We start from the raw sequence: 27818 nt of genomic DNA on the forward strand, positions 1-27818 counted from the left end.
TGTGTGTATTGGATTGGATACATGGATTTTGGGGGAACAACTTGCACAGCATTCTCCCCCGATGCCTTTTCTCTTTCCTGAAAAAGGGTCTCTCATCCCCCTAAGCGGTGTGTTTCTGTACCTTTTGCTGTCTGGGCTATACCATTTCCCATCCACCCCCATCCCAGTTTGAAATGATATCTTTTCAGACGGTTCACATCTTTCTTGCACCTTATCAGTACTAATACACATCCCTGACCACATGCATGGAAGTCTACATGTATTACTGCAGCAGCAAGCATGGTTTCTAAAATATTGGACCTGGAGTTGTCAGACACCCTGGGGGGATGTTACAGGCCACAGGGTGGCAGGGAGATAGTGATACCACTCCGGCTTTTTCACTTTGCATGAAGAAATGAGGTTTAGTTTTAGTATAGAACAGTGGCTCACAGGCATACATCAGGAGTGGGATGCTAATAAAATTACTTGTTCCAAAGCAGCAAGGAGGGGCAGGTTCTTGAGTTAGGGCTGCATATTCATGGGTCTTGTCACAGTTCAGGATGGTGCTGGTGGTGTCAGGTGCTTTGCGTTTTGGACAATGTCTTAAAAAAGCCAGTTTCTTTGGGGTTAAACTGAGGTTTCCTAAGGCAAAGTGGTAAGATCAGGCATAGGCAAACTCGGCCCTCCAGATGTTTTGAGACTACAATTCCCATCATCCCTGACCACTGGTCCTGTTAGCTAGGGACGATGGGAGTTGTAGTCCCAAAACATCTGGAGGGCCAAGTTTGCCTATGCCTGGGTAAAATGGTTTCCATCACAGGCCATTCTGCCTCCCAGCTAACAGCACAGAACGTCAGCTGGAGAGGGGCTTGGTGCTATGTGCAGAACTGAAAGGGTCTTCTGGTTCATCTTGCCTTGCAAGTGCATAATAATAATAATATTATAATAATTTATTATTTATACCCCGCCCATCTGGCTGAGTTTCCCCAGCCACTCTGGGCGGCTTCCAATTAAGTGTTAAAAACAACACAGTATTAAATATTAAAAACTTCCCTAAACAGGGCTGCCTTCAGATGTCTTTTAAAAAGAAGATACCTGCTTATTTCTTTCACATCTGAAGGGTGCCACTACCGAGAAGGCCCTCTGCCTGGTTCCCTGTAACCTCACTTCTCGCAGTGAGGGAACTGCCAGAAGGCCCTCGGCGCTGGACCTCAGTGTCCTGGCTGAACCTCAGTGTCCTGGCTGAACGATGGAGGTGGAGATGCTCCTTCAGGTATACAGGGGGCTTCTGTGTCACCTGACCAGGGTGGAAGATTCTGATCTTAAGAAATGCCATTTACTGGCTGGATGTTTAACCATTACCTCGCCTGCCTCCTTTATTGTTAGGCTGATTGCAGAGGTTTCACGCAGGAAATCCTTCCGTCCTGGAAGAGAGCAGCATGGAAGAGATTCTTCCCTGCCCTTCCTTGCAACAGCAGTGCAAGAGGGAGCGAGCTCCTCTTTCGGAGAACAGCCTCCTCCTCTTCTGCAGCTCCCTGGTGCTCCCTAGTGGCCAGAGGAGGAGCGGCTCTAGCAACAGCCTGCATTGCTCAGCCCTTACATCACTTTCCAAGGACTGCAAATAGAGGCTGCCCAGGATTCCAAGCTGGCCTGGGCTGCTCACAAGATCTTCAGAGCAGGGATCTGCAACAGGATCTGTTTAACAGTGGCAACGGCAAAAATATTCTCCCTGTAATTTTGGCTGTGGAAATGGGGGGGGGGGAATTAGGAGGAGACTTTTGGTGAAATTACCGAGTTCAGTTCCGATTCTGAAACCAATTTCCTTGGCTCAGAGGAACCCTGTTCTTTCATTCTTACTCAAATGGGATTTTTTTTTCCATTACCTCGCCTGGTAGCGCTTCAGGATCTAGTAAAAAACAGCCAACAAGCCCGTGGCTTGGCTGCTGTTGCTTTAAAGCAGGGGTCAGCAACCTTTTTCAGCTGCGGGCCAGTCCACCGTCCCTCAGACCATGTGGTGGGCCAGACTGTATTTTGGGGGGGAAACAAACGAATTCCTATGCCCCACAAATAACCCAGAGATGCATTTTAAATAAAAGCACACATTCTACTCATGTAAAAATACCAGGCAGGCTCCACAAATAACCCAGAGATGCATTTTAAATAAAAGCACACATTCTACTCATGTAAAAATACCAGGCAGGCTCCACAAATAACCCAGAGATGCATTTTAAATAAAAGGACACATTCTACTCATGTAAAAACATGCTGATTGCTGGACTGTCCATGGGCCAGATTGAGAAGGCGATTGGGCCGCATTCGGCCCCCAAGCCTTCGGTTGCCTACCCCTGCTTTAAAGCATTGTGGTTTTGAGTAGTAATGCAAGACTGATACCAGCGGGATTGTAAAGCAACTGATCTGTAGTCGCCCCGCACCCCCTCCCTAAGCATCCTTCCTTTTAATGTCGGTCACAGACAACTGCAGCCTCATACGTATAGTGTGCCTCATTCTTCCTATGCATCTGGAATGCTGAAAACCTCTGCAGTATTTTCACTGGCTGGAGACTTCGTCTACAGTCATAGCCTGTCTTGGAAATTAAAGGAACAGGAGGATTTGAAAAGGGGGCCTGGCGGCTAACATTTACACAGTTTAAATTTCAAGGCTGTGTTGAGGCAGGAACCATACACTGGAGCAATTAAGTTAGCCCCAAGTGGCTTGCACAAATATATTTGCAACGCGTATGAGGCTCTGAACAATGTACATTATTCTTTAATTGTTACAAGCCATTAAGGTGGCTCTTTATTTATCTCCCTATTGCAGAGAGGGGGATGCTTAGAGTCTGCCTTGCCTAAGGCTATTTATTCATAAAAAATAAAAGCAGGCATGTTGACTACTAGGGGGAAAACAAAGCTAAACTTGTAAAGGGAAATGCCCTTATTAGGCACACCAACAAACCACTTTTTCATTTTTTCTCATATGTTTCAGGAAGCTTTTAATGTTTGATGTTGCTGCTGCTGTTTTCACCTGCATTTCGGTTGCAAGCCACCTAGAGTGGCTGGGTGGAGTATAAAAAAATTAATTATTATTAGAGAGATAAGAATTTTGAACTACCTTACAGGCTTGTTGTATCAATCAATCAATCAATCAATCAATCAAACTTTATTACAGTTGCAGACCAGCATAAGATAAAAGCATGTGAATAAAATTAAGCACATAACTTAAAGAGGAAAGGGCTAAAAGTTAAAAAGTGATTATGATTCATTTAAACTTAAAACAGAGAAACAAAAGAGAAGCAGTTAAAAGTGACTGTAAGGAAGGGAATGTGAAGCAGCACAAGTCTTGCCTTATGGGCCTTCAGTTTAGGCCTGGTTTGTGGCACAAGCCATCCATAGGGGGATGTCCATCATGGCAGCACAATATCTGGGTTTTCAAATTGGAGTGCTAGGGAGATACAGAGTTGTTCTGTATGTTCTGGCAATTTGTGCAGTATAGACAGGATGGACCTAACTCGTATATCTGTATAGTCTTGGCAGTGAAAGAAAGGCATGTTCCATTGTTTCCAGTTGCCCAGAGCCACAGGGGCATTTTCTCTCCTCATATGGTGTTTTCCCAAAACAGCCTTTCTGGATGTCTGAAAGGAGGACTGGCAGTAGGGAAAGCCCTTCGCTGTGTTGGAATATCAAGATTGGTTATATATGGCATTTGGTAGATGAGGTATCTCCTGGTTTCACTAATTAGGAATTTCAGGGACATCATGTTTATCATTGCCTGTTTCCATGTCGTTTTGAAATCATTCTTAATAGTTAGAGGAGCAAGGGAAGGATAGTCTCTGTCAGTAATTAAGTGGGGCAATCCACACTCTGGCCTCAATTCTTATTAATCCAGTTTCAAGACATATGGTAGCATTGGAGACATGTTTAGGCACTTGTAGTGCCTGATCTCAAAACTTTAGATTGTACCAGTTCTAGTGGTGCACAATTGGCAGAGGGGCCTAGCTGAGCATCATATAAAAGCTGCATAATCGATTTGGCCTCGAGCAGTTTGAGGGCTGCCGGTATATCATGTCCACCTTTAGGTCTGAGGTACTTAAGTAGAGCATTTGCGTTTCTCTGGGTGTCCCCTGCACCATGGTCCCCATAAGCTTTTCTGCTCACCCAGAGCTATGCTCAGGTTCTTGAAACAGGTGACCTGCTCAATCTTTAGTGTACCATGAACGAGGTTTGGGCCTTTTGACAAAAACCATAATTTTGGTTTTCTGGTAAATGTGTTTTAGTTTGCTCTCCTTGCAGTATACTGCCAGTGTTTGCATGGCTCTTTTAAGGCCTATAGGTGTCATTGAGAGGATTGCTGCGTCATCTGCATAAAGCACTGGGATGTGCTTTCCTGCCAGTTTTGGGGGGTGGAAGTTCATGTTGAGGAGGTGGGGTACCATATCATTTATATAGAAATTGAATAAGAATGGGGCCCCTATGCACCCTTGCTTGACACCTTTCTCTATTTCATTTGTATTGCATAGATGGCCCTGAGGGGAACATCGAACTTATAGCGAGGTCCCTTCATTTAGGGTGTCTATTAAGTATAGCAAATGTCTGTGCAGGTCTCCAATTTTTCCCATAGCTTCATTATAGATATAGAGTCGAAGGCTGCTCTGAAGTCTATAAAGTCCACATAGGGGGAGACAAGTGTTACTAGATGAGTACTTCTCTATTAGATGTTGAAGAACTAAGCACTGGTTGCTAATCAAGTGGCCTTCTCTGAATCCCACTTGTTCCTCTGGAAGTATATTTTCTAGTTCTAGTCAATTTTGGAATTTCAGTTGCAGGTGTCTTGCATACAGTTTACTTATTATGTTAAGGAGACGGATTGGTCTATAGTTGGCGGGAATGTATATTGGAATGATGATTGAGAGTCCCCAGTCTTTGGGAATACATCCATAGGTATCAATACAGGTGAAGAGGCCCAGAAATTCAGATTGTTTTGGGTGGCCTCTGCAGGTATTCCTGTTTCAGTTGAGCTACCAGGCTCTCAGTCTCTGTCCTTCTTACAGGGGCTCACTTTGAGAGGTTCACTGTGTTTTGAGGGATTTGGCCTCTCTCACCATGATTGGCCTTGTAAAGTTCCTGAAAACATGTCTCCCAGATTCTTGCTGGGCTATGACATTCCATCATTGGCAGTCTGTTAGTTTGGGAGAGTCTTGTGGTATTCCAGAAGAGAGCGGGATTATTGTATTTAGCTGCCAGGATAACCCATGTCCAGTCATTTCTTGCTGCTTCCTTTTTCTTCTAATCCAGGCATCCCCAACCTTCGGCCCTCCAGATGTTTTGGACTACAGTTCCCATCATCCCTGACCACTGGTCCTGTTAGCTAGGGATCATGGGAGTTGTAGGCAAAAACATCTGGAGGGCCGAAAGGTTGGGGATGCCTGTTCTAAGCCAACAACTGCTTGTAGTGCCTTTTATGATGGAGGAGGTCCAATGCAGCAGTTTGAGTTGCACTGGAGACATGAGTTTACGAGAGCTTTTTTTGCGCCGATGCAGTCCTTGTCGAACCATGGTTTGGCATAGTGTTGATGATGTCCCCACTCTATACTTCTATTTTTGAAGTCTTGGTATAGACTAAAGTTCAGATCTGACCCAACTGCTTTTACTAGCATTGACCTCTCCTTCAACGATAACTACCACTGACAGGGACATCTGTGATGCCTTGTAACGAATAGAGGCACCATCCTTGCGCTATCACAAATGATAAAAGCACAAGGTGAGGTATGGAAAGCAAAGCTGGCGGCCTACAGCCACCATTATGTGATGGAGACTTGTCGCTTTGGGAATCAGTATAGGGGAGAGCAGCAGGGAAATATACATGAAGGGCAAGCTGTGTTGATGACCTGCGTTGCCAAATAAAAAGTAGATGGGGAAAGGTTAATAGGCCAAAGGTTTGGAGTTGCAAGAAACATGAGTCATAGGGAACGCCAATGAAGCCACATTTTTGAGTGGCAGGGGAGGTTCCCTGTCTTAGCCTTAGTATAGGGGTGGGAAACTCAGCCCCTCAATGTGGCCCTTGGGACTCTCTGTGGGCTAGAGTGCCCTGCTCCAGTCAGCCTTTCATGGGCTTTTTGTTTGACTGGAAGGTGTTACTGAACTGTGGTAATGCCTCTTGCTTGCCTGAAATGACATAGTGATAGGCAGGTGGGTGGGCATCTTTTTGGGGTGGCTGGAATGTAGCCCTAATGTACATTCCTCTTCAGTTATTGCTTCACCCAGTTTTGGCCCCATTTACCACCAGCCTGTGGCCCCTGGAATATTGCCCTTGAGGGTCGGCATCCCTCCGGCAGTTTCCTGCTGCCCCCATGTTGCCTGCTGCCTGCATAGATATCATCCTGCAACTTGTACACAGCCAGTTAGTTAGTCCTGTGCAGCACAGCAGCTGTTGGAACTTCAGCTTATTTTGGTTAAGGAGCTATATGGCTAATGTTGTATGTTATCTGACAACCGAGCTCAGTTAAAGATGCCAAACTGCTTTTCCCCCCAGTTGGGGACAGAATAATGCATATCCCACCGCCTATTTTTACATTTAAGAGACCTCATAGAAGATACTCTCCAACACCCCCAAATATAGATCTGTGCCTTCCTCTCCTAAAATGGGGCAATTGGACTGGCATCCATCTGTTTCTGGAGACAATGGAGGGGTGAGCCTTTGGGGGCAAAGTCAAGGTGTTGGAAGGTTGCAGCTCTTGCTATGGCTGTAGTGACCAAGGTGGAAGAGCTGTTTTCTTGCAGCTGGGGCAGATGAAGACATCTGGTTGTGCTGATGCAGATGCACCCAAGGTGTTTCTTCTTTCTGCACTCCTCCCAGCGATCATTCCTCCTCTGGTCACTGCTAGGGATACATCACCTGACTCTATGTCTCTAGGCACTGTGGTTGTCTGGCAGGGTTGATGTTGTCAGCCCTCATGTCACATTTGCAGAAATCTTTGCATGGGCAAAGCCTAAGGATCCATGGACACTTATAGGTGGTGCTCCTCCTCCAGAAAGTTAGCAATGAACAAGCTTCCTGGAGGACCAGCTGACCCCTATATACCTGATCTTAAGTCCAGTCACAAACGACTGGACTTAAGATCAGGTAAACGACTGGGTTGCGGCGCTCATCTCACTTTACAGGCCGAGGGAGGCAGCATTTGTCTGCTCCACAGACAGTTTTTCCGAGTCATGTGGCCAGCATGACTAAGCCACTTCTGGCACAATGGAACACCGACACCAGAGCAGCGCACGGAAATGCCATTTACCCTCCCGCCGGAGCAGTACCTATTTATCTACTTGCACTTTTTGGTGTGCTTTCGAACTGCTAGGTTGGCAGGAGCTGGGACCGAGCAATGGGAGCTCATCCCATCGCGGGGATTCGAAACACCAACCTTCTGATCATCAAGCCCAAGAGGCTCAGTGGTTTAGACCACAGCGCCACCCGCGTCCCCATACCTGATCTTATCCAGCCACATATAGCTTCAAGGCAGTGTCAAGGCACCAACTGTCTTGCCAGCACTTCAAGCAAGGTGACCCTTCTACCCTAGATGCAGAGGGCTTTCACAGCAGACCACATGGAGAGGAGCTGAAGGCTCTCCAAACAAAGTTTGAAAGCTATTTCTATAATTCACAGGCCACTGAAAGCCAAAGGAGGTCTAACAGCCTCAAATGCAAAATGAAGAAGTAGAGGTAGGTTAAAGTTTGAGGATTTTTATTTTAATATTTTTCCCGTACAAAGCAAGACAATGTAAATTTCATAGTTGAATCAAAACACCTTTGTTTGTTTCTTTAAAAACCCTGTCTCTTCACAGTAGGAGTCGAAAGAATGCAGCCAGAGCCGGCCCTCCAATGAGCGACAGAGTTTAGTCATTACTATATTAAAACCTGTTAGACAAGGTCTCTATAAAGTAGATCTGCTGAAGTTTAGTTCTTGGCACTGGTTCCAGAAAAGAAGGGGGAGGGGGAGGGGAAAGGGAGAGGGAAGGCAAATCCTTTATCCAAAGCAAGCAGAGTTGGAGTCTGGCTTCAGGTGCCAAAAGGGCAAGATGAACATTATCTCATTTGCTGGGAGGGAAGCTTTTTAAAAAGGCTCCTTAATGAGCTTGTAAGCTCCAGTGTTAAGTGCACGGATGCCACCCTGTCCCAGCACGCAGGGGCAGCACGATTACCAAATTGACCTCCCCCACCATTGCATAGCAGTCCACTGTGGCCCCTCCTCCAGACTTTTGACCTGCAGGGCCTTGTGCCCAAATGCTCAAAGGAAATAGACAGCTACACACATTTGATGCTGCTTCTTTTTCTTAGGCATAGCTGTCCTTGGCTGCTCTGTCCCCAATTCCAGCAAGCAAACTAGAGCAAGGAGCTTTTCCTGCTCAGCAAAACCCCCCCACACTTTGGGATGCCAAGGCAAAAGAAAAGACGGCAATCACCTAGCTCAAAAGGACTGTGTTGGCAGTTGCTAAAAACCCAAAGGATGGGAGTTCCAGGCTAGGATTTCTCACTTACACAAATCAGCTCGACTTTGCTACCCAGCAGCAGAACTAAATGGGATTTAGGGCGGGGAGTGAGAGAAGAAGCTGGATCAGTTAAGCGCTGGTCCTGGCCGTCTCCCAGGCACTGTCCACAACAAAAGGGAGAGCTAGAGTTTGCTTTGCATCCTAGCACACCCTTGTGGGTAGCTGCTTGAGCAACGCCAATCCAGGAAGAGCCGCGCAGACTGGTTCAGTTTGTTCTCAGGCAAGTGTGGGCACCGTAATTGAAGAATTTTAAATGACAGCAGAAATGCTCCCAGGGCATCAAGGCGTGTGGCGGTTGTGGTGGAAGAAAGGTCAGTGAAGAGGAGGAGGGAGCATGGGCTACCAAGTAAGAAAACTTGTGGGATCACTGCCAATATGCTAGGCCTGACTAATAGTAGGGCCTGATGGATTTGAGGGGAGGGAAAAGCTTTTGGGTGTTTGTGTACGTTATGTACAGAAGTGGAGCAAAGCCAGACTCCAGGATTAGGATCAGCCAGTCAGCTTTTTCAAAAGGCTCCAAAACCTCGAGAAAAAACCCCAACAACAACCCAATTTCCACAAAGTATGAAAGTGTCACAGATGCTTCTCATTCACACGGAACAAACAGAGGGACACCTTTAATGCAGGTCAGATTGGAAGGAAACAAGAGAAAGAGACAAAAGGGGGGGAGGGCAAGAGAAAGGAAGCCTCACACAGGCACCTGCTGTCCCTTCACTTCTCTTTCTTCTTCTTGTTCTGAAAGAAAGGGACAATACCACATCAGCGTTCTGGATCCTGGGAACAAAACCAGCTTAGCGTTCTGGAGCATGGCCAGCAGAGGCTCTTCGATGACAGCAAATCCGGCACTGCGCCCCCAACCAGTCTACCTTCAGCAAGCTCCCACCTCCCTGCCTATCTGCATAGAGTGGGGTGAGCGATGCTAAACAGTTTTCGGCCAAGGGCCACATTCAAGGTTGAGCAACCCTCCAAGGGCCACATGTCAGCCGTGGCCAAAGTTGCCATGGGACATTCGCTCTCGCACAGAGGCACTGTGCTCAAAGAGACATGAAGGCACTCATCACACCAATCCTCGTGCTGTGCTGGGAATGAGAATTTCTATGCCTGAACAGCAAAGAACAGGGACCCTTCCTGCCCATCACAACCCCGGGCTGGTAGCCCATTTAAAATGTCTTGGCAGACCTGATCCAGCCTACAGGCCATTGGTCTGCCACCCCTAAACTAGGACATACAAGGTGTGTTGTGAATAAGCGATGATCCCTGCCGCCATGAGATGATGCTCACCTCGCTCATGCCCAAGATGACCATAAGCTCCCGGAAAATGTTGACAAAATCCAAGAAGAGATCCACACAATGCCTGGGCAGGGAGAGAAAGAGGGTGAAGTATTAGGCCAGAATTCCTACTGGACACTACTTCCTCTAAAAAGCACAACCTATGTAAGTGGCTGATGCTAGAGACACCATCTGCCACCCCCAGGCTTCCTTCGCCTTTTGGTATATTGCTCCCTAGTTAAATTCAGGTTCATTTAGCTAGGAAGTATTTTAAGCCTCTCTTCCTGGAAGTTCAAGCCGATTTCCAGTTTGCCCAGCCCTGTGGCCATCCAGAACAAAGGATATTTGCCTTTTTCATATTGCATCCAACAATAAAAGGCTACTGTTGCACCTTTCCCCTATCCCGTTACTGCAGCTCCCAGATCTTTACTCCTCTGTTGCTCCACTCTGTCTGGTCCACCTTGCCTTCTACTTAACTCCTACCCCCCACCCCACCACTGGACACCCAGCAGCTACCATTTCCACACCCCATGTACTCACCAGATGTAGTCCTTATCTCCATTCTCGGCCTTCTCAATGATGAGCTGAGTGTCGAATAACACAAAGCCACACATCACCATAAGCCCAATGTAGAGGTTAGCCTGGAGGAGGAAGAACATGCATCAGGCCAAGGGCAGCTAAATCAGATTCCTCGGATTGGCCCTACCCACCTGCTAAAGATATTACATTCCTAAATCCCAGAAATCATACTGCTTTAAATTATTCAGGGCTGTGTTTCCTGCATAATCATGGCACAATGAGGAAAGACTGCAAAATGAGGGGCCACCTCATTCAGAATCCCGAAAATCGTAAGGAGTGCACTTAGATTTTTATTTTTTAAAAAACCCAACTTCCCAGCCCTTCTGGTTGCAGATATGTATTTGATCTCAGAGGTCAAAAGAGTATGAATATGATTTCTATTGATCTGAAGGTGGAGCTTTAAGTTCATATACAGCGGTACCTCGGGTTACAGACGCTTCAGGTTACAGACTCCGCTAACCCAGAAATAGTACCTCGGGTTAAGAACTTTGCTTCAGGATGAGAACAGAAATCGTGCTACGGTGGCAGCGGGAGACCCCATTAGCTAAAGTGGTGCTTCAGGTTAAGAACAGTTTCAGCTAAGAAGTTCTTAACCCAAGGTACCACTGTATAGGTCTTTGCCTCTTCCCAAGACTACCAAGAGTAGAATTCTGCAAGGTTTCTATAGTTTATACAAATCGTGGAATTTGGGTTATCCTGGGTTGCTGTTTTTAAAAAATGATGATGATAATTATTAAAGTGCAGGAGTGCACATTAGCCTGCCTTTATTTCTGTAAAGCCAAAACAAAGGGAAGCTGAGCACGTCACTACAGGGGACTATTCCAGGGCAGGTTTGCTGCCAGCTCCATGCTGAAAAAGGGAGCATTGCTGGAATGAGATGCTGCTGGTGTCACAGGCAGCCAACCTTGCAGGCCTCCTGTAAGCCAACAGAGCCCAAGGACATAAAGACACTCACTGTGAAGAGCCAAGTCGAGCCCACGAAAATGTTGATCAGGGAGAAGAACAGCATCAGGAACAGGCCGGAGAACAGGACACCTAAAAAATGAAAGCAGAGCTGTGGTGGGCACTGCAAGGTTGCTAGAAGGGTTCTTTCTAAGGTGGGGAGGGGGAGGGAGAGAGAGGGGAGATGACGACCACCTGGCAATCTTACCTCCTAGGTACAGGTAGGCACGGCGCTTGGCATAGAGGGCGCTCAGCGAAAAGCAGCTGAAGATCACTGCTGTCCCCATGAAAGCTGTTGGGATGATGCTATTGGGAGAGGAAAAAGCAATAGTTGATGCCTGCACCAGAATGGACAAATCTAAGCCTTGGGGACACTGTAAAATGCCCTTTAGCAGCTCCAGTGAGACCCACAGGTTCATCTCATGCCCCATGCAAGTTACTGAACCTCATTCAAGAAGCGGATGTTCTTTGTAGAGCAAAGATGGTATTTTGCTTAGATGTATTTGTGGGGCGGGAGAGAGATTTGGGCAAGTGGTGGACTGCAAGGAGATGGTTTGGATGAAAAGGCATGACTTTTGGAATCACAATCCATACCATAAATGTTATGTTATGAACAGGAAGTATGCTTAGAGGTATAGGGTGGGAGGAAATCTTTTTGCTCTTCCGATTAAAGTTATGGTTTGATTTAAGTTCAGCAAGAACTGGTCAGGTTTTTTTTGTGCTGGGGGGAGGGTCATGCATGTGTCCATTGGAATCAGTGGGAAAGGAATTTGGTCCACCAACTCATTTGAATTTGACCCTTGAAGTGCATATGTCGGGTGTGGTGAGGGAACGGGGCAACCGAGTGGCGTTTTCCTTTTACCTTGGGTTGATGGCGATGCACATCTCCAGCAGAGGTCCTAGGTTGACTCCTGGAAGGACAAAGGGGTACAAATTCAGCCAAGAGGCAGGAGAGAGAATGGAATTCTTGTCCATTCACCATGTATTTCGAAGAAAGCCAAAATGGTTAACCTGTGTGTATTGTGCACCCTTCAGAACATACAGGTTGTCTTGTTTTTCCCCCACCCGACCCCAAACTGAAACCCAAGTACAAAATGCCACGGTTTTGAAAATCTCAGTATTTAGACAGCAACTAAGGGGCCCTAATCTTCAAAGTAGTTCTATATAGGGCAAATCATTGTGTGGCAACCACTCTGGTGATGATCAGAGTTGCCTGGATTATTTTGGCCTCCCTCTTGGCCCACGCACACTTATACACCCATGTCATGCAAGAGCCACTCCCCTGTGGGGTGATCTTAGGCAGCTGCTGCAGGCACACATCTGAATGACAACTGCAGGCATCTTTGCTGCTCTGCCAGAAGGGCTTGGATGCATCAGGACATGAATTGTATATTTCCCTTACAGAAGACCCATGTTTGCAGATCAACATCTTTTAAAAAGATTTTAATATTGGATTTTTTACACTGTTCTGACCGGTCCTTGAACCTTTTGCTCAAAAGTAATTAGTATATGAGCACCAAAAGCAGTTAATGAAGTGTAACTCCAGCTGACTTTGCACATGTCTGCTCTTCCAGCATCACGTACCAGTGAGGAAGGCAAAGCCTGCCAGCATGCTCAGCCGTTTCTGTTCGGTTCCCTGGTTGTGGGGTGTAGCCATCAGCCAGATCATAAGGCCCAGTGCTCCCAGGCCAGTCAGCATTCCAAACTGCAAGACAAAGTGGGAAGGGTGGAAGTTAGTACAGGCTGAGCGCAGAGCAGAGGTTGGGAAAGGCATTGCACAGGAACAGAAGTGGCTGAAATCTACCCCACAGAGCCCAGGTGGTTTCGTTTGAATGATCCAGTGCATTCTATAGTCTAGACAGGGTGACAGCCATAGATAACCTGACTTCCTCAAAGATACTCTAGGCCCCTTTGCAGGGTTTTCAGCTCACTCAGATGTCCTTTGACTTTAACTTCTTTTCACTGCAGACTTAAGAAAAAAAACATGGGAAGCAGCATTCTACCCAACTGCACTGTTGGAAGTGCTTCTCTCATTTTCCACTGCTCTGGCCAATGAGCACGAGACACTAAGATGCTTCACGAGTTCAGGTTTTAATGTTTTTCAAATGTTATCTATCCAATAATTTAAAAACAGATTGAACTAGCTGGCACATCATTCCCGCCCGCCCTCTGGTCTGAAATGGCTCCGTTACTACACCACTGGGTTCCCAGCTACCACTGTCGGGCTGCAGTCCTGAAGATGCTTAATCAGGAGTAAGTCCTAAGAAATCAGCGAACATAGTGCGGCAGACTGCTAGGAAAGCAGACGAAGGACTGCTCTATCAAGATATGGCCCAGAAAACGATATCCAACAGGATCCTGTGCTGCTCATTTCTGAAGGCTGTGGCTGGGCTCCGTTCCCTGAAGCCATCCTGCAAGCACCAGTCCCCAACAGTCAAGGTGACCTCACAGCCCATACACACATCAGCGCCAGAGCGCACTTACCTGCACCAGCTGAGTTACCACGTTGATGTAGGCACCAGCCGCTGCTAGGAACATGCATAGCGCAAAGCTAGCATAGACCTTCTTCAGGTGCTGCTGGGTTGATGCGGAGCTGCAGAGGGCAAAGGGAAGAAACAGTCAGTCAGTGTCGTTGCATCTCAAAGCACCTAGAAGCACAGCTGCTCCTTGGCTGGCTGTTTGCCAGCTCCCGGGCACTTAGCAAACGAAACAAACAACACTGGATCCACCACAGAGCACCTGAAGAACAGAGGTACCTAGGGGCTGCATTTCCAACCTTAGGAGGGCACATGCCTACAGTGGACCTTGCCAAGACCAAGCGAGTGCAGCCATTATGCCTAGTCAGCAGCACTACACACAGTCCCCGAACCAAGTTAGCCTTGAAAAAGCATCTTAGAGACCAACTAAGTTTGTTATTGGTATGAGCTTTCGTGTGCATGCACACACATGAAAACTCATACCAATAACATACTTAGTTGGTCTCTAAGGTGCTACTGGAAGGAATTTTTTTATTTTGTTTCGACTAAGGCAGACCAACACGGCTACCTACCTGTAACTTGAAAAAGCATGTTAGCTTTTTTCCAAGTCTAACTGGCCAAGGGGGCAATCTTCCTGAAGACTGCAGTGGGTGGCAGGTGGGTTTCCTTGCTGCAACCATAAGGCTTCCCCCCCCCCAAGGCTAACTTATTTTATTTTTTAAAGGTACCCCTGCCCGTATGGGCCAGTCTTGACAGACTCTAGGGTTGTGCGCTCATCTCACTCTAGAGGCCGGGAGCCAGCGCTGTCCGCAGACACTTCCGGGTCACGTGGCCAGCATGATGAAGCTGCTCTGGCGAACCGGCACCAGACCAGCACACGGAAACGCCGTTTACCTTCCCGCTAGAAAGCGGTACCTATTTATCTACTTGCACTTAAGGGTGCTTTCGAACTGCTAGGTGGGCAGGAGCTGGGACCGAATGACGGGAGCTCACCCCGCTGCGGGGATTCGAACCGCCGACCATGCGATCGGCAAGTCCTAGGCGCTGAGGTTTTACCCCCAGCGCCATTTTTAGTGTGGGTTTAAACACTCCCCAGCTGGAACTCCTGTAAAGACACGCCTCCTCCACTGCACTTAGGCTTGACAAAAACCTTATACTAAAGGCAACAGAAGACTTTCTTTCAAGCCTAATTGCAGTGGGGTGAGGAAAGGGCACTGCAAGCCAGGTGGGGAGTGCACAGCAGCTGCATCTGACCCATGGGCTGACAATACACCACCCCCAATTTAAAGGCATTTGACTCACAGCTTCTGGAGCTGAGGCACCACTTTCCCCAGGGAGATGGTATTAGATATTCTCAGATTGGCTAAGAGAGGAGCTAGAGCTGTTGACAAAACTGGAAAAATCCCTGACAAGTTCGGTGCTGGTTTGCAGCACCTACTTTGTACTGCACAGCAGGTGCTCCTAAAAAATGGGTGCTGGCACTAAACCATGTAAATGCTTTTCCAGCCTTGGCCTCTACCGACTCGCATATAAGTGGGGAAATGCTTGCACAAAATTTGGTAAGAAACACCAAACAGTAAATCCTGAGAACCTTAAAAGATGAATTTATACTCAACAAGCCCTTTAGAAAAACAGAACAAAACAAAAAACCACACACACACACTTCAGCCTGAAGGTCTAGAGTGCGAGTCAATATTTGCAGTAGTCTCAAAAGGCTGTGATGGGGGAAGCAGGAGAAGGTTGGCTGAACATGCAAGAAAAGTTCTTTGTCTATCCCATAACTGACAGAAGCAGAACAGATTACACAAGCAGGCAAGTTAAGAAACATGCATTTGCTTAACTTCTACCAGCTGCAGAATTTAGTTTTTATTGACGTGGAAGTTTTTACTCAAGTGGAATATTTGGGTTCTGAGCCCAACACGTATACAGTCTTGCACCCAGGGCCACAGGAAGCAGTAAAGCCCTATTTCTACCTCCCTCATCCCCATTCACCATCCACAATAAGGGACAAATCACAAGATTACCTCGCTGTTTTCATGCACCAAAAATGACAAATAAAAACAACCTCCTGCAAAACTGCAGCCTGCAGTAAAACACAGGCCCAGGGTATACTCACATGTGGGAGAATTTGAAGAGGGCATCAACATTTATGTTCCTGTTGAAGACATCCATTGTGCTAGCTGGTAGACTGATGCAACTCTTGGTGTCAAAATACTCAATCTGCAGAAAAAGATGAAGAAGGCCACATCAGAGAGGTGGGGGTGGAGAAAGACAGTACAGTTCTTTCCCAAGAATGACCAGTGTGATCCATGAACATCTGGAAACACCTGCCCCTTTTAGTGACAAAACTCAAGTTCTTCTTATATGACTACCCAAAATACTTTAAGCAATATTATTCAGCCCATAAAGCTGCTCCAGAAGGGATTCACACACAAACAAACACACACACACACCCCTGCTTCCTAGTACAGTGGTACTTCGGGTTACCTACGCTTCAGGTTACAGACTCCGCTAACCCTGAAATAGTACCTCTGGTTAAGAACTTTGCTTCAGGATGAGAACAGAAAGTGTGCTTCGGCGGCGCGGCGGCAGCGGGGAGGCCCCATTAGCTAAAGTGGTGCTTCAGGGTTAAGAACAGACCTCCGGAACGAATTAAGTACTTAACCCGAGGTACCACTGTAGTAGTCTAGGAACACGAGTACTCCTTCAGAGCTCCTAGTCTCTGTTCAACTTCAAACAAGTTAACTAGGATACAGGGTTTCTAATAGAGATACACTGCAACTATCTTACTAACTTTGAGCCTACTTTGTCAGGGGCCAAGGGAGAGAAGTCAAAGACCCCCCTATGGAAGGTCAAGCAAGATGTTACTCCTGGAATGCTGAACCTTCAAACAGCTCTCCCTACTTCAAGAAAACGCACATGCATATTCTATCCAGCCTCCCCTTCAGGGCAGATTCTATCTAAATCTTAACCAAGAACTCAGATTTCCAAATATGCAGTGAGAAGGAGGGAGGAGAAGACTTGGGACTAGCCACAGACAAAAGCTCAAGAAAAGGGTTATTTGTCCCACCCCACCGTACTAAGGAACAAAGCAGAGGATGCTTACTTTAGACTCGCCAAGCACAGCCCCACACACTGCCTGCCTGCAAGCTGATCCCCTTCGCTGTAGTCTGGACAATCTAGAGGCTTCAACTGTTTCACCAGCTCCAAGTCCTCTTGGTATCTATGGTGCAATTATTGCAGGCTGTTGCAAGGCTAACTGCAAGTTCTCAGGGAGTGGGGGAATTGGCCTCACTGGGGAACTTTGCTTCACAGCTTGGCAGCTGGAAAACACTTGCATTAGCATTCCTAATGACCTCCCCAGGCAGAGATGGGGAGGAATTAGAAGCCATGTAGCTGCCATAGCCAGAGAGCAACCTGGAAACAAATGCATTGCTCCCTGCTGCTCAAGGTGGGATCCCTTCCCTTTGTTGTGTTATGCGCCAACATGTACAGGTATTTTACTTGCCCAGGAGAGCACCACAAGTGTGATATGACTGGCCCTGTCTGCTTGTGCAATCCCCCCCCCGAAATTATCATGATACCTGATGTAGCCTCTAGCAACTGATGCAATTGACATATGAAAACCAGTTCAGCAAGTAATTCCTTACCCCTTTGACAGAGAGGAGAAGGCTCTTGGGCAAGCTTACAAAAGTAGGCCTGGATTGTCTAGCATTAAGGAAATGCAAATACTGCAGTAATTGTACACCCATTGCATGGGGTGACATGATGGCACTTCCTCCTCTGGCAGAGATGGAAAATGCCTGTCAAGTATCTGTCTCCTACTTTTTTTAAAAAAGCAGATCTAATATGATCATTCCTTCCAAGTGTTCAGGATGATGCCTATGGGGCCACTTCATTTTATTCTCACAGTAACCTGTGAAGTAGGTTATGCCAAGAAACTTCCAATGCCACCTAGCTTTCTTTGAGCAAAGGTCGGAAGACTGATCTTCCTGGTCCCAGCCAACACTTAGGGCTGACAGATCCCAACCCCAGGCAGAAAAATCTAAGGGATCCAGCTTGTAGCCCATTATCACCCCTCTCAAGCGAAGAGGATCCTTTCTGCACAACTCCAGCACATTTGCAGCATCATCATAGCAAGGCCCTGAAGTAAACCAAGCTACGGTTTACCACGATCATGTGAATGTGCTGCCCCCTTGGGAGAAGCTCACTCTCACTTTTTCCCTCCCTCAGTCCTTGTGCTTAAGTTGTCTCCTTAGCCAAAAACTGTAGCCAAGAACAAACATTTGCTAAAGAGCACAATTAAGAAGGAGAGCTTAACCACAAGTCCAGATGCAGACAATATGTTAAGCCAAACCTTGGATGGGTTGCCATGCTAAACTAAAAGGACTAGGGAAGATTAAAGTGGCTGTGATTTCCTCCTAAGAAGCCAGCATGTTTGCACATTTGTGTTAAATAATAGTTTGGCTTAGTGTTACCTGCACATGTGGCCAATGGCTGAAGCCAAGGACCCTAAAACAATTGCCCCTGATTTTGTCATTACGTTATAATCAGAGGCTTCGGTGAAGCTGCTGTCACTAGCACTGGAAAGTAAAAGAGTGATAGCACACACAAGGAACATGTGCACGCACGCACACCCCATGGCTCTTAGCAGACCTCTTCATCTGTATTGCTGCTGTGTGCAAGGCCAACCTGCTGCAGGCAAGCAGAGAGGTAAATGGAAAAATAGCAGTGTAATGACAAGGAATGCCAAAGGCATTTTCCCTGTACCAGAAAAGTGAGTTCTCTCCAGTTTCAAGCACTCTGTGCCAAGGATGGGGAAACTGTGGCCCTCCAGATGTTGCTCAGCTCCCATAACCCCTGACCATGGAACCTTCTGAAGACCACATGCCAGTGATAGACAAGGTCAGAGGCAAAAGTGGACAGAGCAATGAACACAACTCTCACCCTTGTGCAGTAGGCCACATTCCCACCACACAAGTCAGACACACATTTATCCATTCTTTATTCAATCAAGCAGCACAATTCCAGTTCAAGGACACATCCCAAGCAGTTCAGGGGGAGAGTGCAACTTAGGAAGAGTCTCACGGGCCTGAGGTTCTTCACCCTCAGTAGAAGTGGGCAGGCCCAAAAAAAGCAGGGAGGGGAAGAATCAGGGGGGGGGGGAACTTATCCCTTGGTTCTCCCTCTCCCCCCAGTAATTTGTGAAAATATTATAAAATGTGTTATTTTAGAATGATGAATAAAACATTTTAAGTCAAGGTGTTAATATATCTACTCCCCAAAAATGATTTCTAAAAATTATGCAAACAGAAGACTTACTTAAGACTATGCACAGTATCAGATCATTACAATTCCTGTGCAAGAAGAAGCAAGAGAGAGTACAACTCTTAAATGCAAGAGCAATGTGCTTTCTGCCCCTAGGAGGCACTGGCATGGTCAGCTGAGAAGGAAGAAGGATTCAATGCCTTCTTTGCTTGTAGACTTCCTCTCAGAGGCATAGCTGGTGAATCTGTTTCTGTCCTCTTGACTAGGTCTCAAAGGACTGTCCCCTTGAGTAGGTCTCAAATCTGTCATCATTTGACGACAAATATGAAGATGCAGAAACTGATAGCTAAGAAAATGAGACTGATTTAATTTCATATACTTTCACTGAGTCTTGGGTTCTCCCCCAGTCTTTTTCTTTTATGGAACTGAGTGCTTTATGCCTGCTTGACACTGTGGAGGGCTGAACGAGATATAACAACTTTCAGAAAACATAATAATTTTCTTTGCTCAACTATAAGGGTTTATGGTTTCTTCTGGTTTTATTCTGCCAGCACCATATAACTGGCTTGTAGCTCTATTTGTAACAAAATATAATTTTTGTAAAAAGAAGTAAATTTATTTAACATGCCAAACATGATCATTCTATGGCAAACCAAGTTAATACATTTTACTTTCCTAAAGTGACGCTCAATTTGTAAATAGCAGTAAAAATGATTAGTGCATATTTTCCTATTTCCCCCAAAATATCCCTGCCTGCAAAAAATAAATAAATCTTCCTCACTATTTTTCTTCAGTGGTTTCAAAATTTCTGGAAATTTTACATCATTTTATGAAGAGTAAAACAGCAGAAGGAGCAACTGGCTAACCAATTACACATTTATTAACTGCTGTAAACATGGACTAGCCTATTTGCCCCTGTGTGAGCAGTTCTATAAAATTTGGAAGAGAGCTATTAAGTCCAAGGCAAACCATCAGTTTGAGAAGGCTTCACAATAGCCACAGAAAACCCCTGCATGAGGTGTTCTAGAATAATACAGGCAATTGTGGGTCGTTTTCTCTGTGATATGAGAATGAAAATCCATGAATTGGAGGAATTTTTAATGGCACCAATACTGCAACCAACCCCAAAGATCAACATAGTATTGGTTGGTTTGTTCTGTCATTAAGACACCTTATCCAAAGGTTCCTTATGTATCTCACATATTGCCACAGTGCAGCCATGAATCTAGTCAAACCATACAATATTCTTTTTTCTGTATTTTCACTTTTAGAAATAACTATGTTCTGCAGCACTCTAGCTTGATGCTGGGCTGTCTATAAGCCAGCTGCTTTTGTATAAGCCTGGAACATCTGAATTTAAAGTCACTTCCCTCCCCTCATCTCATTTGAAAAATAAAACATTAAACTGAATTCCTAGAATTGTGATTTGCCAGAGCCAGGTTGTGACTGCTTTAAAAAAATGTAATTTAGCCTCCTGTTGCTTCAACAGAGGCTCACATTAGAAAATTCTTCTCTAGGAGCAGGGTAGTTGGCCAGCTTGACTGCACTTTGTAGGATGCAGATTGGATGTGAGTAGGAGAGCACATGTGCTCATGTTCAGGAATGAAGTAGCCCTGCCTTGAAATCTCAGACCTGGGAGTGTAAGACTTGGTTCATCTCCCTTGGAAAACAGACTGCAAGATCCCAGCTACAGAGTTCATGCCATTTCAAGACACTGCTAAGCAAGGAACATTTTAGCCATACCCTGGAACAGAGAAAGTCAAATGCTGCCAGCAGAAAAGCTAAAGGCTCCCAGTTTCAAGAAAGCAGGGTGATCACATTGCCTCAAGAGGTCATATACACCAGGGGTGCCCAAACTTTTTTCAAAGAGGGCCAGATTTGATGAAGTGAACATGCGTGAGGGCCGACCAAAGTTGTTGAGACCTCTGGAACGAATTAAGTACGTAATCAGAGGTACTACTGTACACCCTCTTCCAGCTTAGATTTGCTCTACATCTAAAGAGTCTTCAGTTCTCAGAGGTCTGCAGATGCAGAAGGCGAAATTATGCTCGTGAGACCCTGAACAATGGCCATCTTAAGGTACAAACTTATTTTTGGTAAAGCTTGCTAGAAAAGAAAGAAAGAAATGCAACAAATAATTCAAGTGATAAGAAGTTCTCATGTGAGTCAATATTGGGGCACCAAAATGGGTCACCCTGTGGTGGAGGAAACATGAGAGAGAGTCACATGCCATCCACAAACTCCTCCCAGATATTAAGAGCTATTCAAGGCAGAAGCCAAACCAGACCGAAGATGCTAAATAAGATTTGACATGTGAGGTTTGCCTCCTCCGTAAAATGAGGGTGGCAGGGGGCGAGGGAGGCAGCAGGAAGTGGATTTGTGAATCGAGTGAGCTTTATTGTAGATGCCAGACCAAGGTAGGTTTCACAACATGAACCAGTGATCCAGAAAGTCAAAGTGAAATTAGCAAGTCCTCCCTGCTTCTCACTCAAGACTTGATGCCTCTGGAAATGGATGTTAAAGTGGAAACATGCCAGGCTGAGAGGTGATTAGAAGGGTAGTATGCCTCCCAACAATAGTCCCTTTTGGAGTTTTGCGAAGCATCTGTAAGGTGCCCAAGCCTATCAGTCATTGTACTGATCCACAGGCCACTTTAAGGAATAGCTGGAAGAAATTCCTATCTTCATTACAACTCTCTGGCCATAACAAACACATAAAGCTGCTGTATAACAAGGTCAGCCCATTCGTGGCTCTAGATCCGTTCCATTTACTCCAATCGGCAACAACTCTCCAGGACCTCAGGAAGCCCTGCTATAAATAATCACTTAAAAAACATGGAGATACTGGGAGCTGAATCTGGGACCTTTCTCTACAACTAAACTTTGGTTCTTCGGTAAAACTGAACCTAGAAACCAACTGGAACTAAATTTTCCAGACCGGAGTCCATTTCCAGCTGCCAGTCCTAAAACAAAATCTAAGAACATGTAAAACATACAGCATTTATGACCACAATTATTTAAAAATATTATCTATTAACTCTTTGCAACTTAAAACTCCTTCCAACACATCAGGTTGCTTTAGATCACTGGTCTTCAACTGGTGGATCAGGACCCCCCTACTCTGTTTGTCTGATCCAAAGTGGGTTGCAACAGGAACATTGCAATAATTCCATGATAAAAGATTAAGAAATGGTACCCACATGCATGTTTGGGTTAAAGGTGGGTCCTGGGTCTGAAAAGGTTGAAGACTACTCCTTTTTGGTTAAAAAAAAAAAAAGTATCTATATTTTAGTAGCAGAAACCACAAATTCCTTTGTCTATCCCAGGCCGGTCCACCATCCCTCAGACCACATTTTGAAGGGAAAAAATGAACGAATTCCTATGCCCCACAAAGAACCCAGAGATGCATTTTAAATAAAAGCACACATTCTACTCATGTAAAAAGACGCTGATTCCCGGACCATCCGTGGGCCGGATTGAGAAGGCGATTGAGCCACATCCGGCCCACAGGCCTTAGGTTGCCTACCCCGGTCTATTCATTAAGTAAACAGACATTTCCCCTGCTGATTACGATGGCCTAACTTAATAACAGTAATCCTCCAACAAGCAACCAGTGTTCAAAATTTGCTAGGTGGCTATTTCACCGGCTATTGGCCACTTGTGAACAAGTAAAGATGCCCAGGTGCCATGAGAGTGCCTGACACCACCATCTGGAGCAGTCATGGCCAAACTCGGCCCTCCAGCTGTTTTGGGACTACAACATCTATGATCCTAGCTAACAGGACCAGTGGTCAGGGATGATGGGAACCGTAGTCCCAAAACAGCTGGAGGGCCAAGTTTGGCCATCACTGATGGAGGTACATCCATGGGAATCCATGGATCTTGACTGTTTCACATACTAGTGACACATCCTGTATAATTCTATTCATTATATTTTATCTGCACAATCAGAATGAAATTCAGGAACCAAGTTGTATTGAAAAAATACTACTTTTGAGCCCTCTGGCCCAAAAATGGCAACTAGGCATTCCGTTTTGGAGACTAACTCTGGTTTAAGTAGCCATGGGCACCTAGCTTATATATCTGAGTTTCTAACATTGCAAGCGACGTATCTAGTTGTAATAAAAATAAGATGGATGCTTCAACCTAGAGCATAAGTGAGTAAGCTTCTCAACCAGCTGTGTGCCACAGTCTAAACTTGCATTTGATCTTAGACTATGAGATTTCTTAAAACATTGTAGGCATTGTTTGAAAGTACGCTGAAACAATAGTCTTCCTGAGCTTCCAGGAGACTAGATTGTTCAAAGCAATGCTGCCGCTACAGCACCCTTAGCCAAGGTGAAGATTGGGAACTTCAGGTCACTGGTAAATCACTCTCCATACAGATATCAAGTGTCTCTCTTTTATAGAAGGTGCTTAGGAGGAGAATAGGCCAACTGTTGACAGAGAAAAGTCACAGAACTGGATCACAGAATTAGATAACGCCGAATCCTTAAAAACACTGAACAGCATTGTTGTTGTATAAAGTGATTCTTAAGATGACTTATCAAGTAGCTGTGGTCTTTGCTAAACTAGCTAAATACAAAGGGTCTCTTTTAAATTACTCAACTTTCCTCAATCTTAGCTCTAAGCAAAAGGGCAGGTGTATTTGATCATGGTAACCCAAGAAGCAGCCTTTGGGGGAGGAACTGCAGCGCTGCGGCAAGACCACATGGCTCTACGTGCATCAACTCCCAGGTTCACTCTCTGGTATCTCCAGTTTAAAAAAGAAGGTAGCAGCAGGTGATGGGGAAGCCCCCATAGAGTTGCAGTCACCGCAGACAACAGTGGGCTGGCGGGACAAAGTCCTACACGTCCCCTGCACTTTCTACAACTCAGCAGTACCTAAAAAAAAACCCTCCCACATTTCTTCTCTGTGCAACAACCAGGGGTAGTACAGTAATTGCAAAACAATGTCAAATGGTCAAGCCTAATATCCATGGAAACTTCAGGTGAAATACACAGGCTTGCATATTGTAAGAGTTCATAGAGAAACAAGCCACCACACCTGCGGTAAATGCTTTTCAAATCCATGTTCATCCTCCTGATTCAGTTAAAACTGACCAAAAACCTCAGGTGAGCTTTTGTGGGGTGGGGGGAGATTAAACTCTCCATTTCTCATGTCAAAACCTAGCTCTGTCCACAGTAGCCCAAAGTTTACAAAAATTACTTGGCTCGATTGAGCTCTTAAGAGGAAACTATCATCCAAAAGTAAACCCTTGCTGTAACTTGATTCTATGTTAGCATAACCAAAATAGAATTAGAAGTGAAAACGAAATCCCAGAAGAGAAAGCAAACTTTGGAAGCACTGGAAGTGCTTGTGTAATCCAAGTTAAATAATTAACCTGCTTATGAGGAAATAAAGAACCCATGATCGTTTATCAATAACTAACCAGATAACCCCGGACGCGGGTGGCGCTGTGGGTAAAACCTCAGTGCCTAGGACTTGCTGATCGTAAGGTCGGCGGTTCGAATCCCCGCGGCGGGGTGAGCTCCCGTCGTTCGGTCCCAGCTCCTGCCCACCTAGCAGTTCGAAAGCACCCCTAAGTGCAAGTAGATAAATAGGTACCGCTTTATAGCGGGAAGGTAAACGGAGTTTCCGTGTGCTGTGCTGGTGCTTGCTCGCCAGTTGCAGCTTCGTCACGCTGGCCACGTGACCCGGAAGTGTCTTTGGATGGCGCCGGCTCCCAGCCTCTTAAGCGAGATGAGCGCGCAACCCTAGAGTCGGTCACAGGCAGGGGTACCTTTACCTTTACCTTAACCAGATAACACTTAGTCATAGCTATAACCTTTAATCACTGAGGGCTGCCTTAGAGGGACAGCTCTAAGGAGACTGTCACATTTCACCCACCAGTACCCCGACACAGTAACTTACTAGCTGCAAAAGAAAGGAAGGGGAAAAGGATGGAGGCAAGGGGTAAGCAAGCCTCCCCTTTAGAGCCCCAAATAATGGGCAGGATGATCCTTACAGCCAAATGGCAGGAGAGAGAAAAAAATAATGTCACACAATGACCCATAACATCACGTGAGCACTGTGACATCAGAAAGCCAGCCAATCAGCTTTGAAGTTCTCTACTGTGGAGCATCTGTCAGGCTTCTGCTCAAGCAACAGGTTGCCATACTCCAACTATCCCAAGCTCAGGAGAGGCATTTGGTTCCAGCACCAGAGGCTCCCTACTCCAGCAGGCCCAAGATACAATATTAACAGGATGTAGATGGGGCAGATTTTAATGTCCAATTCTCATATTAATCTCCAAGGGCACAAAACACCAGTCAGTTATGAGAGCATCCAAGTCATTAAGCAGCTGGAATTCAAGAACTACGTCAACACTATGTGTTCGAAGTTGCAGCTATTTGCACAAAAAGCATCATGCCATTTAGCCAAATCACCTAACACGTCAATGGGTGTGGATCCTTTGATCTGTAACAACCACAGGAAGAGAATTTACTAAGAAAACAAACTTGCTCTGGGGTGAGGTGAAATTATCCCTGGCTGAGGTATCTCATTTCTAGATATAGATGATTTGGCTCAAATCTGCCTGGGATACGCAAATATATTTGCTCTGAAGTCCTGCTCCTTAGTCTGGACATGAGTACACAAAGCTGGTGGTGCTCAGGATGGAGGGAAATGCTATCTGCGCATGCCTTGTAGTTATTTCACATGATCCAAGACTTGGTTTTGAGAATGAACCCACATTTCAGGGCCCAAACAGTACAATATAGGGGCTTCCTCACTGCTAATGCTCCAGAGCAGAGGGGAACACAATGCAGCCCTCCAGGTCTTGTTGGACTACAACTCATCCCCTCTGACCAGTAAGCCATGCTCCACACAGCTAACCCAGAGCATGACATTTAAAAGTTATAATCTGCAAGAAAGAAAACACTTCACCAAACAAATACCCAACAGCAAGTTCAGAGATTATTCCACAATCAAGTAGTCCAATATACCAGCAAGTTTTGTTCCATATTTTCTGGGTTCAGGTTCCATGCCTCGAGTTTTTGACATCTGAAGATAGTCATCTTCAAATATCTAGAGGGTTGCCACACTGAGTGAGCAAACTTGTTTTTTGCTCCAGAGGCTTGGACCTGAACAAATGGATTCAAGCTACAAGAAAGGAGATTCTGACTAAAGAACTTTCTAAGAGTAAGAGCTGTTTGACAGTGGAACAAACTCCCATGGGAGGTGGCAGGCTGGCCATCTGCTCAGCAGAGATTAGATGGCCACCTGTCATGGATGCTTTAGTTAAGATTCCTGCATTGCAGGGGGTTGGACTAGATGACCCTCAAGGTGCTTTCCAACTCCACAATTCTATGAAATATGTTGAAAGCACAGGTGAGAGTTATGGTGAGGAAGCTGAAGCAGATGGGAGGCCAGTGTGGTAGGAAATAGTTATCTACCATGACTACAGAAGAGGAATGTTCTATGGGCCGCCTTCCAGTCCTTTCGATGCTCAAATACAAAGACAGACAGCAGCAGCAGCAGAGACAACAGAGGCCAACGCTAAGCTTAACCCTGACTCAAACCAAATAATTCTGGACAGCTGAGAGCACTAACGCCCCACCTTCCCACCCCTCAGCAAAAAACCCCTACTCTTGCCAAAGCAAGCAGCAATACACATGCCACTCCCCCCCATTCCCCATTTATCTCTTTGCACGTATGCAAAAACGCAAGGATTATAGAACAGATCAGTCAAAATGAAACAAAATCAGATTAAACAAGGCCTGTTTTCAAAGTCCATTGCTCCGCAATGGTTTCATTACCCCCTAAGCTTTGCATCGTTATCTATTATTTACCACTAGCAGGGGCTGCCTCACAGGCGAGCGGAGCAAAACTCAAGCTTCCTTTACGCGCTTTGCAAATAGTTAACAACACAGTAATCTGGCTAAAAGCTACGAGCGACAATCCCAACGCTGTAGACACGGGACAGGCTAACGTGGGAAGAGTCGACTCCACGGGACCCTGGAGCCCGGGATCCAATTTTCGGGAACAACCCACCATTCCTCCTCCGGGCAAGCGAGGGAGGTTCGACCCACCGTGATATGGGGGTGGGGGAGAGAGGGGTGGGGGATCCCTATGACGTCAGCTCTCTCTCTCTCTCACCCCCCCCCCGCTGAAGAGACTGACCAATCCGAGAGGCAGAACCAGGCGGAGGGGATCCCTCCCTCCCTCCCTCCGCGGAGCCCGACACAAAGGGGCGGAGGCGAGGTTCTAGAGCGGGAGGGCCACTTCCGAAAAGGCCCCTCAAAGGAGGGGAGGGGAGGCTTCGGAGACCGCGCAGGCCAAGGAGGGCCGGGACCGGAAGTAGGCCCCAGGGAGGCGCGACGGCGGCCCTTACCTCCCGCGGAGGATCCTCTTGCTTCGGCGACGACAGCTGCTGCCGCTCCTTGGCGAGCCGTACGTGTCTCTCCCCTCGGACGCCTCCGCCCCCTCCCGCTTACGTACTCCTCCCTCCCCGCTCCGCCGCCGCGCCATTGGCTCTGTCGCCCCCAGAAGTCCCGCCCCGGCCTCGCATTGGTATTTAACCAAACGCTCTGCGTACCTCGGTTTCGATTGGCCGGCTGCGGACACCTTTTCCTTTTCATTGGTTGCGCGGCCGCGCCCAGGCAGCTGCCATTGGTCCATCTCGGGGTGGGGGATGGGACGGAGGGGCAACCAATGAGAAGCGGCGCTGAGGCGCGACGTCCGTTGGTTTTCCAGCGTCGGGCCAATAGGCAGTGCCCTTGGTAGGTTGCGGC

At 46.4% G+C, this 27818-nt stretch overlaps 1 protein-coding gene across 3 annotated transcripts; it reads right to left on the reverse strand.

The window, feature by feature from the left end:
* Window positions 1-7687: 7687 nt before the first annotated feature.
* On the reverse strand, window positions 7688-27547 carry TMBIM6 (transmembrane BAX inhibitor motif containing 6). 3 transcript variants are annotated; one of them, XM_053371602.1, is made up of 10 exons: window positions 27419-27547; window positions 15893-15996; window positions 13784-13892; window positions 12884-13004; window positions 12162-12210; window positions 11508-11605; window positions 11313-11392; window positions 10319-10419; window positions 9791-9863; window positions 7688-9244 (listed from the first exon to the last, which is right to left on the reverse strand). In XM_053371602.1, exons 2-10 carry the CDS (start codon window positions 15946-15948, stop codon window positions 9221-9223), a joined length of 711 nt encoding a protein of 236 aa, XP_053227577.1. In that variant the 5' UTR covers window positions 15949-15996; window positions 27419-27547; the 3' UTR covers window positions 7688-9220. The 3 variants fall into 3 exon arrangements, with proteins under 3 accessions (XP_053227577.1, XP_053227595.1, XP_053227588.1); XM_053371620.1 differs by lacking the exon at window positions 27419-27547 and adding an exon at window positions 24958-25053; XM_053371613.1 differs by lacking the exon at window positions 27419-27547 and adding an exon at window positions 16883-16995.
* Between the last annotated feature and the right edge of the window lie 271 nt (window positions 27548-27818).

This window comes from Podarcis raffonei, chromosome 2 (genome assembly GCF_027172205.1).
Source record: "Podarcis raffonei isolate rPodRaf1 chromosome 2, rPodRaf1.pri, whole genome shotgun sequence".
Classification (NCBI taxonomy): domain Eukaryota; kingdom Metazoa; phylum Chordata; class Lepidosauria; order Squamata; family Lacertidae; genus Podarcis; species Podarcis raffonei.